This window comes from Onychostruthus taczanowskii, unplaced genomic scaffold, assembly GCF_017590055.1.
Source record: "Onychostruthus taczanowskii isolate IOZ18803 unplaced genomic scaffold, ASM1759005v1 scaffold1, whole genome shotgun sequence".
NCBI lineage: Eukaryota > Metazoa > Chordata > Aves > Passeriformes > Passeridae > Onychostruthus > Onychostruthus taczanowskii.
In genome coordinates this window covers 34,163,534-34,179,857 of record NW_024496525.1, presented here as the reverse complement: position 1 = coordinate 34,179,857, position 16,324 = coordinate 34,163,534, and the positions used below count along the sequence as shown (strand labels likewise).

The window sequence follows — 16,324 nt, the reverse complement described above, 5'->3', positions numbered from 1 at the left end:
GTGCTGTGTGAACACAGTAAGTTATGCCATGCTTTGTCCATTTAGTTTATAAACAGGTTGGATTTTCTGAAGTGCTAGCACAGGAGAGATCCAGCCACTGGATTCATTGCACTACCAGTGATAATGGAAAGTTTATTGGAATGGAACTCTTCCTAATAGTTAATTTTGTCCTTCATCCAGAAAATTGGTGACTGTGCTGTGGAGCTGCAAAACTTTGAAAACCAAGTAGCAAAATTGAGAGGCCATGGAGAAAGATTGCAGTTACCTATCACCTTAATCCAGGAAGCTTATAAATTAGAGGTAAGAGCACAGTACAGTTTCCACTTACTCATCAAGGTTTGGTTCTTCTAAGCAATGCATTTGCAGCATCAAAAGGCTGATGGCTATTTTGTATTCTGTGGGTTTGTGGGATTACTTTCTGTCCTTCATGGATCACTGCACAGTGTTTGCGTTGTAGGATGTTCTGGATGACATGTGGGGGATTCTGAAAGCAAAGTATGTGGAGCTGAACTCCCCTGCCATCAGTGAAAGCCAGTATGAGGACTTGCTTCGTGGGTTTGCAGAGCTGATAGCTATTGGAAGAGAGAAAATGGCACAAGATCCAAAGCACCTAACAAAAAGCAGAGCAGCTCTGCAGTCTCACCTGAAAAACCACAAGGTATGAGGTGTTCATCACAGCACTGCTCAGCTCAGCATAGCGAGGAGCACTGTTTTCTGGGACTGGTTGCTCTCCAGTGTAGTGGAGGAGAGTGACTGGCTCATAGCAGAGGGGGAGGGACTGGTGGATGTGCAGAAAACAAAGGCAAGTTTTTCAGTAAACCAAAACAATACCAGTTTTGGTGATAAATTGCTATTTCTGCTTACCTCAGAACACATAGCTGTGTAAGGAAAACACATCTCTTATAGTTATCCCAAAGGATTACTGTGTCCTGCCTACTACTTAAGCCTTAGAACTCCTCCTGGGAGTGTGATCTCTCTTAGAGAGCAAGCTTTAACTTGGGGTTTCTTTCCAGGATTTTTTCCACAACCTCATGACACGTATGGCTTACATGGAAGCGTTTGCCAAGAGAGTGAGTCCTTCTGTCCTGCAAAAGAGAGAGGAATTCTGGAGAGAGCTGGTGAATGAGGTCAAATTGCTGGAGCAGAAGGCCTGCCAGTATGGTATACACTTAGAGAGCCTGCTAAAGGTAATAAATCAAAAGACACCCAAGAGTAAAACCTGGAGGGAAGCAGAAAAGTTGCATCTGGGGCAGCTCTTGTCCTATCAGTGATTCTTTGGCTAGTAGTTGTCCTTTCCTGATTCCACTTGTCAGCAACAGTCTATTATTACTTGTTCTGTGTGTGTCAGTAAACCAACTTCCTTCTTGTAAATCTCTGGAAATGGACATTTCAACACATCACATTTTATGACTCCTTACTGTAATTTTTGAGTGTCTGGACTGACAGAAGAGCCCTTTAAGGCAAAAAAATACCAGCACCACTTTAAAATGTAACTTTAAAAATTTGACCAATAATCTCAGAACATCCCTAGAGAATAAAAAATTGCATACGCCACTTAAAAATCCTTAAAGATTTTAGAGAATGCATAATTAATTCATCTGTAATGAAATCATGTCTCACTTTTACATTTACATTATTCACTTATTTTTGTGTTATATTTCATTAAAGCAAGAGCTGCTGATGTTTTAGAAGGCATTAAGTGTTTAAGGCCTGAGTCTGGTGTATTAAAATGCAAATGGATGTGTGCTGTGTTAACAATTCAATGTATTTTTTAGGATTGGGTAGTATTTGATGAGGAATGCCTGGTTTTCAATAAGGAGTTAGAAGCCCTTGCCTCTGCATTGCCTTCTGTCAGTTTGGTTGAAGAAACAGAAGAAAGATTAATGGAAAGGATTGCACTTCTAGAGGTATTTATGTGTTTGTCACTGCTTTTCTTCATGCATCAGTAGAACTGGCAAAAAATATTAGTTAGTATATGAGGAGATGATTTGCTGGGCAGTGCCTCATCTACTCAGCTGTGTGTGGATGCAAGCTCAAAACTGACTTCTACAAGTAGGAGAATATTGGGCTGCTAATTTCAGCCAGGGACTGCAAGTCCATTTTAGTGGGAGTAATGACTATAACTACTTTATAACTCAATCTTCAAAGGAAAGTATTTGGGGTAAGATGGATGTTGTGCATGCTCCATGGATCCTAAGGACAGCAAGAGCCTTGGAGTGAACAGAGTGCCACTTCTCTGTGATTCAGAAATTATTTTCATGCCACAGTGTAAAACCTGTGGAAAAGGAGAATCAGCGTCGTGCTTTCAAATACCTGAAAATACCAAATATTTTAACTCTTACTGCGACACTGGCTGCAGCTGCATCTCTGATGACAGAGCTACATCTTTATTTACAATCTCAGCTCCAGCTGGAAATATTTTATCCATGTTTTAAATACATTTAAATATAAGGATATGAAAGCAGCATTTGCAGTTGTTTTATAAAATGAAGAAGAAAGGTTTTCAGTAACCTTAGGGATGTATTTTCAGAGAGGGCTCTGCATTCCTCACAGGTGTGACCTTTCTCAGTTTTCAGAGGACACACTGTTAGAATTTTTTTTAATTAATAAGTGTTTAATAAAAGCAAACAATGAGTGTTCAATAAATGATTAATGAGTTTAATAAAGGAAAAAAGTACTATAATGATTTAATCTAGTTAACTGCAGGAAAGACATCACTGGACATTCCCAGGAAAATCTGAGCTACAGTAAAGCCTTTGTGATAAATCACCTGTAGATGTTTAGTCATAGGGGCCTTCTGGTGCTTTTGATTCCTGTTGCACTGAGACAAGAGACATACAAAATTTGCACAGCCATTGATGTGAAGTTGCCTGGTTTTCCTTGGCTTTTTGAGTTCTTCACTAGCTTTTCACTCTTAAGTCTTTATTTGTCTTTAAAGACTTGGGAAACAAAGTCATAAAGCTTTAGAAGACATTTGGTGCAGGGTGAAATTGTAGAGCTTCACAGTTTCAAAAAGAAAGCAGAATAATATTCTCTAGGGCTTAATTCCTGTGAGAGAAATACCCCCAGACCTCTGTTTTTTACTTAATGACTTCACTGTCCACTCTTCATTTCTTCCTGCCACCATTATTCAATAATTATGCCAGCTGTTTCCTTCAAAACAGTGGTAACTTTTTTTTTCAAAATAGGATAGAGCCTGAAGGAGGAGCAATGACTTTCAGGAGCATGGGAAAACAGTAATTTTATGGTGGGAGCAGTCATATGTTTGGACAGTGCAGCCAGATCTGATAGAGAGTGTTTGTCCATTGCCTGAGGTCTTCAGGTGTCAGAAAAGCCCATCAAACACAGTTATTCTGATAATGTATAAAAGTATGTTGAGATTTGTCTTGACCTACCCAGAGGAAACAAACAAACAAAAACCAAACATACCCACAAAAACCTGTGTCCCTTTTACACGTAATGAATTACAGGTTCCTGTCATTTGGAAAATAAAATACATTGCAGAGGAAATTATTAAGAAGTTAGAATAAGTGATGATACATGTTTTTCTAGTTGTGTTTTCTGTCTTTAAAATGTTACTGTTTTGCAAACTTTCCATATTCTGACAGAAAATCAAAAGCAGTGTTGATGAAAAGCATGCCAGGCTGTACCAGATGGTGAAAGAAGGGAAGAAATTGCTGACTGCTGTCAACTGTCCAGAAATAAGAAGCCAGATTGGGAAGCTGGAAGAGCAGTGGTTATCTTTAACCAAGAAAGTTGGCCATGAGCTACACCGTCTTCAGACATTACTGAAACTCCTGGTCAGGTGGGTCTAACACAAAAAACCAGTTTGAAGTATCAGCTAGACATTAGTTTGTGATTTTTTTATAGAGGACAGCTGAAGCCATGCTTCTGCAGGGTTATGCAGGAGCAGAGGTGCCAGAATAGCACGTGTCTTCTCACAGAGAAGACAACTTGGAGGGTGAGAAATGTATCCCAGCCTCAGCTAGAAATGTGTTTCTGTGTTTTGTTTCTCCTGTAGCTACAACAGAGACTCAGAGGAATTGATGAAATGGTTGGATTCTGCTCAGCAGAGAATGAGTTTCTGGAAGGAGCAGTCTCTCAATGTGTCACAAGATCTTGCCACCATCAGGGACAACATCAGCAGCTTGTTTGTAAGTCATTTCTGCTGCCAGGTTTAGATAAGACATTGTGAATTCTGGTGAAAATGACCATTTTGAGAGGGATTTTTTGTTTGCCATGCCCTTGAGCCACCCACATAATACAGCACTGAATGGCTGTGTGCCCCAAAGCCACTCAACAGCTGACCCTGGAGTGTGGGCTCAGGGTAGAGGAGTGAAGGTGGTCATCCAAACAGGAAAGAGAAACATGCTGAATTACTTTTCATGTCTCTGTCTGCTCCCCTTGGATGGCTAGTCAGGAGGTTCAGCCCCAGTGTGAGGCCAGACAGAAGGAACAGTGCACAGGGGGAAGGAAAAGGCTCATGAAGGTTGACTGGTAGATGTGAGCTAGCCAGAGGTCTGAGGGCTGGGGTTGCTCCCTGGACCTCTGTGTGAAGTGGGGATCAGGATATTCCCAGTCTCTGTGAGAGCAAAAGGTGGCATTCAGAACTGTATATCAAGGTGAGCAAAAAACCTAATTGTCTGCCAGAACGTGTTTAGGTTTTCTGAACTTTGCCATCTTGATAAAATCTGTTTGTTGAGGCATTTCATCCTGTGAAAATACGGCTTGTCTTCATTTCAATAGATAAATAAAAATTTGCCCTCTTTTAAATTTCTCCTGTGCACCCCAGACATTTTCTAAGGAAGTTGATGAAAAATCTTCCCTGAAGTCATCAGTGGTGAGCACTGCCAGCCAGCTCCTCCACGTGAAGCAAGCTGACACTGCAGCACTTAGGTCATCCTTGGCAAAGTTTGAGCAAAAATGGGGAGAGCTGATTACACAGCTCCCAGCCATCCAAGAAAAGCTTCACCAGGTGAGTGAGAAACTCTGCTGCCATCTCTCAATTCAAGCTAAATAATTATGTTAAAATGCTGCTGCTGGAATTCAGGTGACTTTTTCCGAATTAGCTGTGCCATGCTTTCAGAATAACCCAAATATTGTACTGCAGTTTAAATATTACTGTGTTCTTCCCAGGCTGTTTAATATATATTTATTATCTTTGATTTTACATGAAAGTCTGTTACTTAAAATGAGAAATAATTACTCAAAATTAGGAAGAATTTTATTTCAGATTCATGAATTCTAGAACTGAAGTCATTTGCCTCTCTGGAGCACAGGGCTCACTTTCAAGTTCATGCCCCAATAATGCTATTATAGTGCCTGAGCCTTTCTAAAAATAGAAGTGCCATTTTCCTTGGTATTTCTGACAAGTAGAGTGTAGAGGATTCATTATATGCTTTACCTCAGCTTCAGATGGAAAAGCTTTCATCACGGGAAGCTATTGCTGAACTGATGGCCTGGCTGGACCATGTGGAACAACAGCAGGAACGTGAGGAGCCAATAAATTCACAACGCAGTGCTGCCCAGGTCAAGGCCCTCCTTCAGAAGTACAAGGTAAATGGGAAACTGTGAGTCCAAGCCTGAAAAGGGTGAAAGCAGCCTACAGGCACTGTCATATCCTTCCCCTTGCTCTCAAGAGGGTTCCTCAGTCTGAAACATCTTGTAACATCCTCCTTTATAAAACCTTTATGCTTCCATGACACACAAACCACTGCCTGTTCTGCAATACAGCTACTGCCTGCTGGGCTGTAATCTCCTTTCCTCATGCTGTCCCATCTGTCTCATTTGTTCTCTCTTGCATTTAGATGATAAAATGGGATGAGCAGGAAAGCTTTCCTTCCTTAGGAAGACGGACTCTGTGTTTGTGCTGTGTTCTGGTCTGTCTTTTTAACAAGGAATACCTCCCAGTGGAGCTCCATAACCTGAATCCATTTAACTAGAGAACAGGGGGTTTGAATATTATGGGTCATCAAAAGAAATAACCTGCTAGGAAAGAGGGACAAGATGAGCATCCCTGCAGAGAGAGAGAGAAAGAGAGAGAGGCTGCAGCAGGCTCTTGGTGCTGTTCAGATGTCAGAGCACAAGTGGCAGAGGCTGATTGCTCCAGTCACAGGGAGGATTCAAGCTTTGTACTCCTGGGATGCCAGGGAGCCCAGCCTCAGGGCATGAATCCCCACAGAGCCCTATTTATCTCTGCCCCTTCTCAGGGATCAGACAGGCTGACAGTTCTCTGTCTGCAGCTGCAGCTCAATGCCACTTTGGTGCTGCATGTAAGACAAGTGCCAATGCAAACATTTCTTTCCAAATGCCTTGGTGTAGGACATATATAACATTTTGGTCTGTATCAGTTGGATTTGGCAGTTGGGACATGTAGGTGAGGTGCTGTTCTTAACACTTCAGTTATTTAGAGGTGGGTTTGTAGGTGTATCTTTTGCACTTGTATGTGCTGAGAAGAAAGCTGGGATGATGGTCACAAATTCCTAGAGGGAAGAAGCTGTGGCTACTGTGTTATTCCCTGGTGACTTATCTGGGCACCGTTTCCTACTATGGAATATGGAGCTGTTTCCTACTCTCTTCTAATACCCTCTGAAATAAAGAGACATTCCCTTATGTTTTCACTTTGCATGTAGTTTCTCATTTACCTCTCTGCACAAGCGATGCTGATGCTGGAGGACACTTTTTCCTCCCAGATATTCTGATATTCTATTCTGATACCAAATGTTTTGTTAAAAAGAGTAGAAGCTCGTGCTTCATTTTTCTGTGAGTTGCAGGAGTGTGGGAAAGCCTTGGTCTTGGCCTAATCTTGGCCCATGGCAGTGTGATGGTTTTGTCCAATGGATTAAGTACAGGGTCTGGTACCCGTGGCTTTTATTCCCTGCTCCATTCCTGTTTTTACTTTGAACTACTCACATAATGATAGAGCTTTTCTGCAGAAATTTCAGTGGATGGAAACAGCTACACAAATACAGAATGGTAAAATTTGAGAATTATTCCTACAGACAAGTCTCTTTCAGAAGAATATTTTAGGTCATGATTCAAACAAAGACATCAACGTCCCATTGCCACACCTTGAAGCATCATTGGAACCATTCTGATTAAAACTACAGAACTGATTGGTTTATGTTTTTGTTCTTTCTCTTTTTTCCCCTTGCAGGAATACATGATGGAAATGAACTTTAAGCAGTGGATGGTAGATTTTGTTAACCAGTCCCTGCTGCAGATGAGCACCTGTGACGTGGAGAGCAAGCGCTACGAAAGGACAGAGTTTGCTGAGTGCCTGGGTGAGATGAACCTGCGGTGGCACCGGCTGCAGGCATCCCTCAACAGAAAGGTGGGATGGAGTTCCCATGGTTTTCTCTCTTACAGCTCTGATTTTGCCTGTGCCACTGCTCTGTATTAGGGATATATCAAGCTACCAGCAGTTTTCCTGTTGTAGCAGTTTTGGATTTGTGAAAACAGCCATTATTAAATGATTATTAAGACACATGAACCTCCTGGACAAGGCACAGCAGGGATCAGTTCCCAGCCCTGCTCCAGCCCTCCTGGGTCACTGGAAATGGGTTCCTCTGTCAGTGTCCTCCTCCTGCAGTAGTTAAATATGCTTTCCTAATGTGCTTTGAAGGTCAGCAGCTGCTAGAGTCAAGTCTACATGCAGAATTTTCCTATCAGCACATAATCTTGTTTCCCTGGAGAAAATCTGTTTCAGGCAATGCCTCAGAATTATTCTGTTCTAGTGAGGCTAGAAATAACCCATGCATCCAGAATTAGATGCTGCTGCTTATGTGCCCCAATGCCCAGAAAAGCTGGTGACTCATGATATGGAAAAGACATGGGGAGGCTTAGAATCCCCAAATGCAATCATGAGGCTGCTGGAATGAATCCCTCTACCAACATATTTCTCTTTCATCTCTGTGTCTCAATTTATACAGCTTTGGGAGAAACTGGCCATTCTGAATCCAGGTACAAAGACTTCTGGTCAGATGAAAATTGCCAGTATTTTTTTAGTTCAGAAAGTCTTCAAGAAACATTTTTAAGTGGAAATTTCATTTCCTGTACAATTGAAAATTCCCATGATGAAATTTTAGTTTTGTTGGGGAAAAGATTATCTTTCTACCATTTTCATGAAATTCAGTTCTAGGATTTAATGGATCTTTAGGGCCAAGATTGAAGATAGTAAACTTCAGGTCCCTTTCTCATTAGGAACCTTGTTGGTGGGTTTTAGTGAGAATGAGATTTTTCAGACTCCTTATGAATGTGTCCACATAGCTCAGGGTCCCCCAACTTGTCAGGTCTCCCAGCTCCAGAACACACATTGCCTTGTTTCTTCCAAAGGAAAAGTTCAGATCCTAAAGAGCCTGCAAAACGTTTTAGGTTTTCCTTTAAAAATATTTTCTCTAAAGAGTATTTTCAGTATGGATTTTGTAATGTCTAATTTTGTCATGGAAGGCAAAGCCCTGTTTCTGCCCACTTGTAGGTTTAAATAAGTTAAAACATTTCTGTAACTTTCAGATACAAGACCTGGAGCACATTTTGGAGGATATTACTGAGAATGAGAACAAAGCCCAGACTCTGCACAACTGGCTGGAAGCTCAGAGTGATCGACTGAGATCCTTACAGACCCCAGCAAGTCTGGTCTCTGCACAGAACACCTTAGATGATTGCAAGGTAAAGCATGACAGGAGTGGTGTTACTGTAAAAGCCCTATTTAGCCTACCTTGGTGAATCCAGACTAAGGAACTGCACAGATTTTAACAGAAAGAAATGTAAAGGAAGTTGCCATTTCCCAGAAGAATTCTCCAGTGTCATTTTAATTATGTTGCATTCAGGTGATAAAGAGCCAGAACCACTTCTAATGTGAGTGGCTATTCTGTGTTATTTTCCACCAACTGAAGATGCATCTGCTGTTGCTTCATGGTATTTGGAGTGTTGTGCAGCAATATTGTATTCTGAGATACTTCCAATAGAAGTAGTTCTCAGTTCAGCACAGCCATGGCAGAAATTACCAATTCCATTAGTTTGAAGAGCTCTGTGATGGAAATGTCATGGAAACTACTCAGTCCCATTTGGAGAAATAGCAGCCCTCTCTACTTCTGCCCTAGACTGTAGTGTAGTCTCTCTGCAGCAGCCTCAAGGATCTGGGTGTCCTTTGTTATGTTTTTCAGGCATCAGATCCCTCCAAATTAATACAGGTGGCAGCCAGCTAGTAATTGGTTCCTGTTACTCTGACAGTCTGCTGTTTTCATTCAGTGCAGTGTTCCCTCTATTTTTTAACACGGAATATTTGTTCTTTCATTGCCATGGTTACATATCTCTCTTGTAGTGGGCTCCTTTTATTGTCTGGAGTGCTCTGTCACACACTGAGTTACTTGCATCTCTGAAATGTGTGGAGGGGCCAGAATGGAAGGAAGGTACAAGGGTAGCTTGGACTAAACACTCACCTGCTCAGAGCAACACACAGTGTTAGGATACAGGTGGCTAAAATGTTTCATTAAAATTCATTTGTTCAATAAAAATTAGGTCCAAATTTAAAAATGTTTTGGGGACGATCAGTGAGAGGTGAAAAAAGGTCATGGCTTCAAGTGTAGCATTATAGGAAAATGTGGTCCATTGTGGGTATGGATAGTTCCTGACATTGTAAAGAGCTCCCTGCTGAGCTTTCCCCAGCATGTGAAGGCTCTTACAATCTTGCTGGTTGTGCTGGGGAAGGAGTCATTCTCCCAAGTATCTCCATTCATTGGAGATTATTCTCACTTGATTTCATTGGAGTTGATTTCACTGGAATTTCTGCCATGGAGGTCCCTCTTAGTAAAGGGACAAACTGAAAATAACTTTCTAGAAGCTGTTAGGATGCCAGGGACTTGCTCATTGCAAAACCAGTTCCTGTCTTACCTTTGCATGACTGAAGAATTGCACAAAATTGGTTTTAAGGAAGAAAGGTTTATCTAAGGTGCTCACACAGAAGTTTGGTTTTTTTAAATTGTCTCATTAAAGGATCTTACTTACCTTTTTTTTTTTTCTTTCTTTTTTTTTTTATTTTTTTTTTTTGGTCCATTATTTAGGAGCTAGAAAATCAACTCACGGCTAAATCCAAAACTCTTGATGAGCTCAAACAGAGCTTGGCTTCAAATGGTAGTGCAGAGCAAACCCCAGAAGCTCAGTCTCTGAGGGTAGCTGAGCTGTGTGAAATGAAGGACAGCATTGTAAACCAGGTAAAAGCCTTGCTTGTGTTCAGGTTTCCTGCACTGCATGTTCTGACCACCAATGTCATTAATGTTCTTCGTGGGATAGCAGGAGCTGGTACAAAAAAGATACAAAGTATTTATTGTAAACCAGGTAAAAGCCTTGCTTGAGTTCAGGTTTCCTGCACTGCATGTTCTGACCACCAATGTCATTGTTCTTCATGGGATGGCAGGAGCTGGTACAAAAAAGATGCAAAGTATTCCTTACTCTTTACCTTCCTAAGAATTCCATTTTAAGTCTTTACTGTAAAGTAAATTAATGTATTTCCAAAGTTGAGAGAGAAAAATTAGTCTGATCTTGAAGCAGTTTCAGTACAAAGGGAGGAGGCAAAGATCCCCATCTGCAGCTTAAGAAAATTAAGAAAGAACACTGATCTTTTTCTGTCAAGCTACAAATGGAAACCTTAAATTCTTTTACTTGATCTCCTTCTCTTTCATACCCTGTTCTTTCTCCCTTGTAGTGCAGCTACTGGAAGCTGCCTACTCTGGCCCTATTCTCAGAGCAGCTTTTCCACCTCCCACTCTTTCATCCACACACCAAGGTGTCTTTTGCCATCCTCAAATCCTGTGTAGTTTCCAGTTGCTTCAAGGAGAGTCTGGCAGATTGGTTTCCCATGCAAACTGACTCCCTAGCAGTTTCTTCCTGCCAATATAGTATCTTTATAATTGGAGCTGATCTTTTTTTTAATGTGGATGTAATTCATAAGTGCAGGAGAAATAATAATGAGTACATTAAAAGATTTGAATCTGTGATAATAAATAACCACATACTACAACAATTATACATGATGGAGTGGTTGTGTTTCTAGTTAAGATTGCTTTACACTTTTTATTACAGAGTCCCTTACCTTTTTTCCTCAGAACTTTGTGAAACCTGAACCCTTTTGCTTGAACTCTTCCACAGGAGATGTCGATGCAGTATTGATCTGCTGCTTCGTGGTTTAGGTTTGAGCAGAAAGGATGTGACTGTTTCTTACCAAGAATGCAGGAAAATTTATGTTTATGTACATGATGAAAGTTTTTCCTTCTGATGTATAGCTGGGGATAGAAATTGGCAGGATTGACAGCCTGGTGCTTTTTCTCTTCTTACAGTCACCGTGGGTCATGTTAATTTTAGGGATTTTGTGACTAAAGTAGCAAACTGCAGGATGTTCTTGGGGCTGAGCTGTCTGTGTGTGCAGTGAAACAGCGAGTGCAGGTTCCTTCCCACGGGTGACTGCTCACATCAGAGCCAGGCAGAGATTTCTAATACAGGGCTAAGGAGATGGAATACCTTGATTAAATTGTCCGTGGGTTGAGCTCAAGCCTGTGAGTCTGTGGCCCTGAGACATTTCCCGGGAACGATGTCTTTCCATCTTCCTTGTGTGGGCAGTAATTAGCTACAGGCTACAAAAAGCAATTAGAGATTCCTCCCACCTGTAGCATGATTCAAAAGAGAATAGAGATGATTAATCCACCAGCCTGTATGTGCCTGAAACTCGGGTACTAGGATAAAATTATCTCTGCAGTATATTTAGGGTGAACTATGGTGTGGACATTTTTTCATCTTCCATTTTGTACCTGCATAGTCAGAACCAAAATCTGGCATCTGCCTTTGGTCAGGTCTCATGGAGATGTGGTTATTTGTCTGTCTGGTTTTCATGCTTTTCTCCAAGCATGACACAAAATAGGCATTGAACTAGGGAAATGTTTTATCTAACCCATGACATGCCTTATGTACTTCCCATCACTATGAAATAGAAGGATAAAAATGATTGAAGGAGGACTGTGTTCTTGTGTTTGCAATGTTTAGGAGCCTGTGGCAAATGGAAGCCATGCCTGCCCCTTGTAGATTAAACAACTGTAATAATGAAAGACACAGAAAATGAAATCATTAATGAAAGGGACAGAAAATAAAGGGAATATCAATCATTTAATTTTGTATGAAAGTCCTGACCTTGCTAGCCTGGGGTCCAGGTGAGCCTGCATTATTAGACCACAATGGCATAAGAGGGATGACAGCTCTCAGAGTATTGCAGTAGTGGCTTCTTCCATGCAAACCAATTTCTTTTCAAATTGTCCTTGAAAGGAAACTTGATCTCTGGATCAAACTATCTGCTTCCTAAGAGGATTAAGGCTTTCAAGTTCCTCCCACTTCAGGTTGATTTTGGCAGGAAGAAATAAGCAATTGATTATTTCAGTACTTCCTGGGGTGTTCTGGCAGAACAGTGCCACCTTGACCTCCAGTGAAATTTTGATTTCCAGCAGATTCTTGTACTTCACTCTAGATATGGTTTACTGCTTTTTTTGAAGCCTGCATAATTCCTTACCAAGTAGTAAAATACTTCAACTTGTGGAGTATTTCATAATTCTTGTGGAATTGTAATGCATTGAGCATTGAGTTTAGATTTCTAAGTCAATTTTAAGGTGATTTCTTGGGTGTCAGGACTATCCAAGAAATATTAACACAAATGGTTTATCTACAGGTTGCACAGCTAAAGGCCTCAATGGAATCAATACTGGAGCAGTGGAGAGCATATGATGAAATTTATGCAGAAGTCAGCTTGATGACAACAAGATATTTGTACTGCATAGACCAGTGCAAACCTTCTGAGGAAGAAGCTTCATTGGAAGCTTTGAAAAAAGAGGTCAAAACTCTCCAGGTAAAGTTGTCTTATTTCTGTATTTTCTTCTATGCCTTTAACATACTCCACTGAAAACAAACTCCACTGAAACAAAGACCAAAAAAATTATCTGGGCAACTTTTTCTTTATTATAATGACTCTGAAGTAAGTGCAATATTACTGGGTTTTTTGTTTTTTGGTTTTTTTATCTCCAGAGGCACTTAGACTTCTTATTTTATGTAGTGCATAAGTTCAACTTGAGTGCAGTTTAGGTATCAGGTTCAAGAAAAAAGCCCACCAAGTCCTTGTGCTCCTTTGCACCTTGTATTGATGCTGAGTGTGATTTCTCCTTGCTCCAGCACCAGTCCAACTATTCTGTCACCCTCCAGGGAGCTGGAGTCTCCTGGACAGCCTCTGAATGAGTGAGAATGCCAGATGTAAATGCTCTGGATCCTTCTGCTGCTCTGCTTGGCTGTTACAGAGTCCAAGGGGAGCATCTGGATTAGGCAGTTAGGCTGGCCCTGGGTCTGGGCATTTCACAGCTCTGGCTGAAATCTCCTTTCCTGGCTCTAAATGAGTGTTGAAAGGCTGTGCAAGCACTCCCCATTTTCCTGTAAATAAGGCCTGATTTGGGTGGCTGAAATCTCCTTTCCTGGCTCTAAATGAGTGTTGAAAGCTGTGCAAGCACTCCCCGTTTTCCTGTACATAAGGCCTGATTTGGGGTTTTTTTTTGAGTTGTATCAGAAGTAGTACAGGACAGACTGAGGCTGTGAGTGCTGGGTATGGGACTCTAGGCAGTAAGCCGTGCACAAGTGCTTTCCACCCTCACCTGGGCTCCTGTTATAAATAAAAGGAACTGGGCACCTTCTCATCTCCTTCCTTCTTTTTACTTTTACCCTGTTTACTTTTAACCTAGAGCAGTTCACAGATATGCTGTAGTGGCCTTTATCAGGAGGGGGAGCTTGCAGCTGAGGGCAGGAGGTGTCAAGCCAACTTTACTGCCAGAAGAAACAGTGGCTTAAATTAAAAGCATTTTTAGTTTCTAGCAAATTCATTTATTCAGTTCAGAGTTGTGGGTTTGCTAAATGAGCTTTTTCTTTAACAGCCAATAAATTATCTCAGTTTAAAACAGGTCTCCTGAATTTTTTTTTCCTATTTCACCTCTCTTAGCTTCCTAATTTTTAGGAACAAGTGTTACATTTTCTGCAAACATTTTAATCTCTGCTGCAGAAATGTGGCATTACTGCTACTCTTTCCCTACCAGTCTATAGGGGAAGTTACACTTAGGTCATTTATCCCCCAGAATTAATTGCAGTAATCCATCCTGTAGGCTCTTCAAGATGAGTCAGAGAACAGTGAGGAAAGTTGGGCCAAGCTCCAGGCTGCTGCAAGTAACCTGAAGAAAAGCTGTTCCCCCTCCTTTGCAGAGATTATTGACCAGAAGTGCATGGAGGCACACACCAGGTAAGCCTATAAAATCAGACCCCAGTTATTACTATTTAAAAAACCCAGGTTGTGGAGGCAGGACTCAAAAATCTGTCAGATGTTCAAATCTATACTAATGCATCTCACGCATCTGTGTGAGGAGTAGAATCACAGAATCATGGAATGGTTTGAGTTGGAAGGGACCTTAAAGGTCATCCGGTTTCAACCCTGCTGCCACAAAAAGGGACCTTCCACCAGACCAGGTTTCTCTAAGCCCCATCCATCCCTGAACACTTCCAGGGATGGGGAACTTGTACCTTTTACCTGCATGCTTTTCATCTGATGGGTCCCACAGCACAAACTGTGGCTTTCAGGAACACAGGTGTGGATGAAAAGCAACTCCCTCAGGAATCCTATGCCAAATCATATTCTGCAGGAGAACCTACTGGGAAAACACTCTTAATCTTTTGATATTTTGGCAGGTGGAACTCAGTAAATGAAGACATCACAGATCAGCTGCGGGCAGCACAGGCAGCTCTGCAGCTCTGGGAGCCCTTTGATGCTTCTTGCTCTGAGACAGCAGCCAAGTTACAGCAGTACAGCCAGCAATGTGCTCAGCTCTTGGATGCTCACGTGCCTGAGGAGAGCTCCATAGAAACCCTGGAGCAGAGGATACAGGAGATGAAGGTACATGAATAAATTTCTGCTGCTGGGTACAAACCTAGATTTATTTTTGAGAAACAAGGCAAAAGAATACCAACAATCCAGTCAGTGGAAAAGATAAAATCTGTGGGTTTCTTCCATGAACAGGCACCTTTGTATTTCCTTTAAGCACTTTGACCAAACCAGAGTTAGTGTATGGTGAGAAAAGAGCAGAAGGGAGTCATATTCCATCTCTGCCCCTTTCTGCTCTACACAAGATATCAGGCCTGTGTTGGAAGGAATCACTGAAAGAAAAATTATTTACCTTATGGAGAGGAGGAATAAGATCTACAAGAACAATAGCTGAGGGAAAAAAGAGAGCAATTTTCCCAAGCACAGGATCATCCTGAACTCTTCCACAGCCTTCAAATTGTTTTTAATTGGATTTGGTGATGTGTTTTGGTCTGGTGTGATGAGTTCACAGATTCCTGAGCTCATTAGATTATTCTAAATGCTTTTGACTTTAGGCAAATGAGAGCTCATGCTGAAACCACACGGCACATTGGACTCTCTCAGGCAGCAAAGGTGTCATTAGGTTCTGAAAATTTTGGTTTCCTCAGACTGTGATAAAAACATGTAATAATCCTTATGTCAGGACAGAGCAGTGATTCATTGTGCTTTATGAATCTCTAGACATGAATTGGAAGAAATTCAGGGTATTCCATTTTGCATGTGGTCTTAAATAAGAAACTTTACATTACAGGGAAGAGAACTCATGTATCTTTGTCAGAAAAAAACCTGACAGCAGTAAAACCTAGACCAAAATATTTTTACTTTTTTCTGATCTACTGATGGCTGTGACAGAAATTCACCAATATGTCAGCAAAAAGGGGATTGCCTTTTCTGGAAGTTTTTGGGAATAGTGTTATACCTACTAAGCAAGGCATGGCCACCTGAATGCCATTAGCACTGTAGATCCTGTCCTGGTGTGTGTGGGTAGAACACATGGAATTTATTGTGGGTTTTTTTAAGTGGTGAGTTAAAAGAATGGGGATCAGTGAATGATATATGAGTTATGTGTTTTTGAATACACATGTGCATAACAAAATTTTATTTTAATCCCTCTAATCTTTTCCTCTCTATATATTAGGAAAAATTATGGTTTTATGGATTTTTGTGACCACAAAAAATAAAACATAAATTCTTATATAGAGAAGAAGAAATAAAAGTGGGTTCTTTATTAAATAGCTGGAGTGGTATTTTATAACATGATCCTTACAAACAAAGAGGTTAGAAAGCAAGGACCATTTTACTTTTGAGGGAAATATGTGTGTTCTTTGCTATTGATCAGAAGATTTTGCTCATTATTCTCAGAAAAGACAACACATAGTGACAAATTTCAGGGGGTTTCAT

General features: G+C 41.0%; 1 protein-coding gene across 4 annotated transcripts in view; it reads left to right on the top strand.

Moving 5' to 3' along the window:
• The window catches only part of SYNE2 (spectrin repeat containing nuclear envelope protein 2), a 167,322-nt gene that overhangs the window by 104,390 nt on the left and 46,608 nt on the right, over positions 1–16,324 (top strand). For all 4 annotated transcript variants that reach the window (XM_041398933.1, XM_041398943.1, XM_041398924.1 and 1 more), the window contains 14 exons: positions 181–300; positions 458–658; positions 1,014–1,187; positions 1,776–1,907; positions 3,609–3,805; positions 4,022–4,154; positions 4,793–4,975; positions 5,410–5,556; positions 7,157–7,333; positions 8,512–8,667; positions 10,062–10,211; positions 12,707–12,883; positions 14,175–14,308; positions 14,752–14,956. In XM_041398933.1, coding sequence (XP_041254867.1) covers positions 181–300; positions 458–658; positions 1,014–1,187; positions 1,776–1,907; positions 3,609–3,805; positions 4,022–4,154; positions 4,793–4,975; positions 5,410–5,556; positions 7,157–7,333; positions 8,512–8,667; positions 10,062–10,211; positions 12,707–12,883; positions 14,175–14,308; positions 14,752–14,956 — 2,286 coding nt within the window. The remainder of the gene's footprint in view (positions 1–180; positions 301–457; positions 659–1,013; positions 1,188–1,775; positions 1,908–3,608; positions 3,806–4,021; positions 4,155–4,792; positions 4,976–5,409; positions 5,557–7,156; positions 7,334–8,511; positions 8,668–10,061; positions 10,212–12,706; positions 12,884–14,174; positions 14,309–14,751; positions 14,957–16,324) is intronic.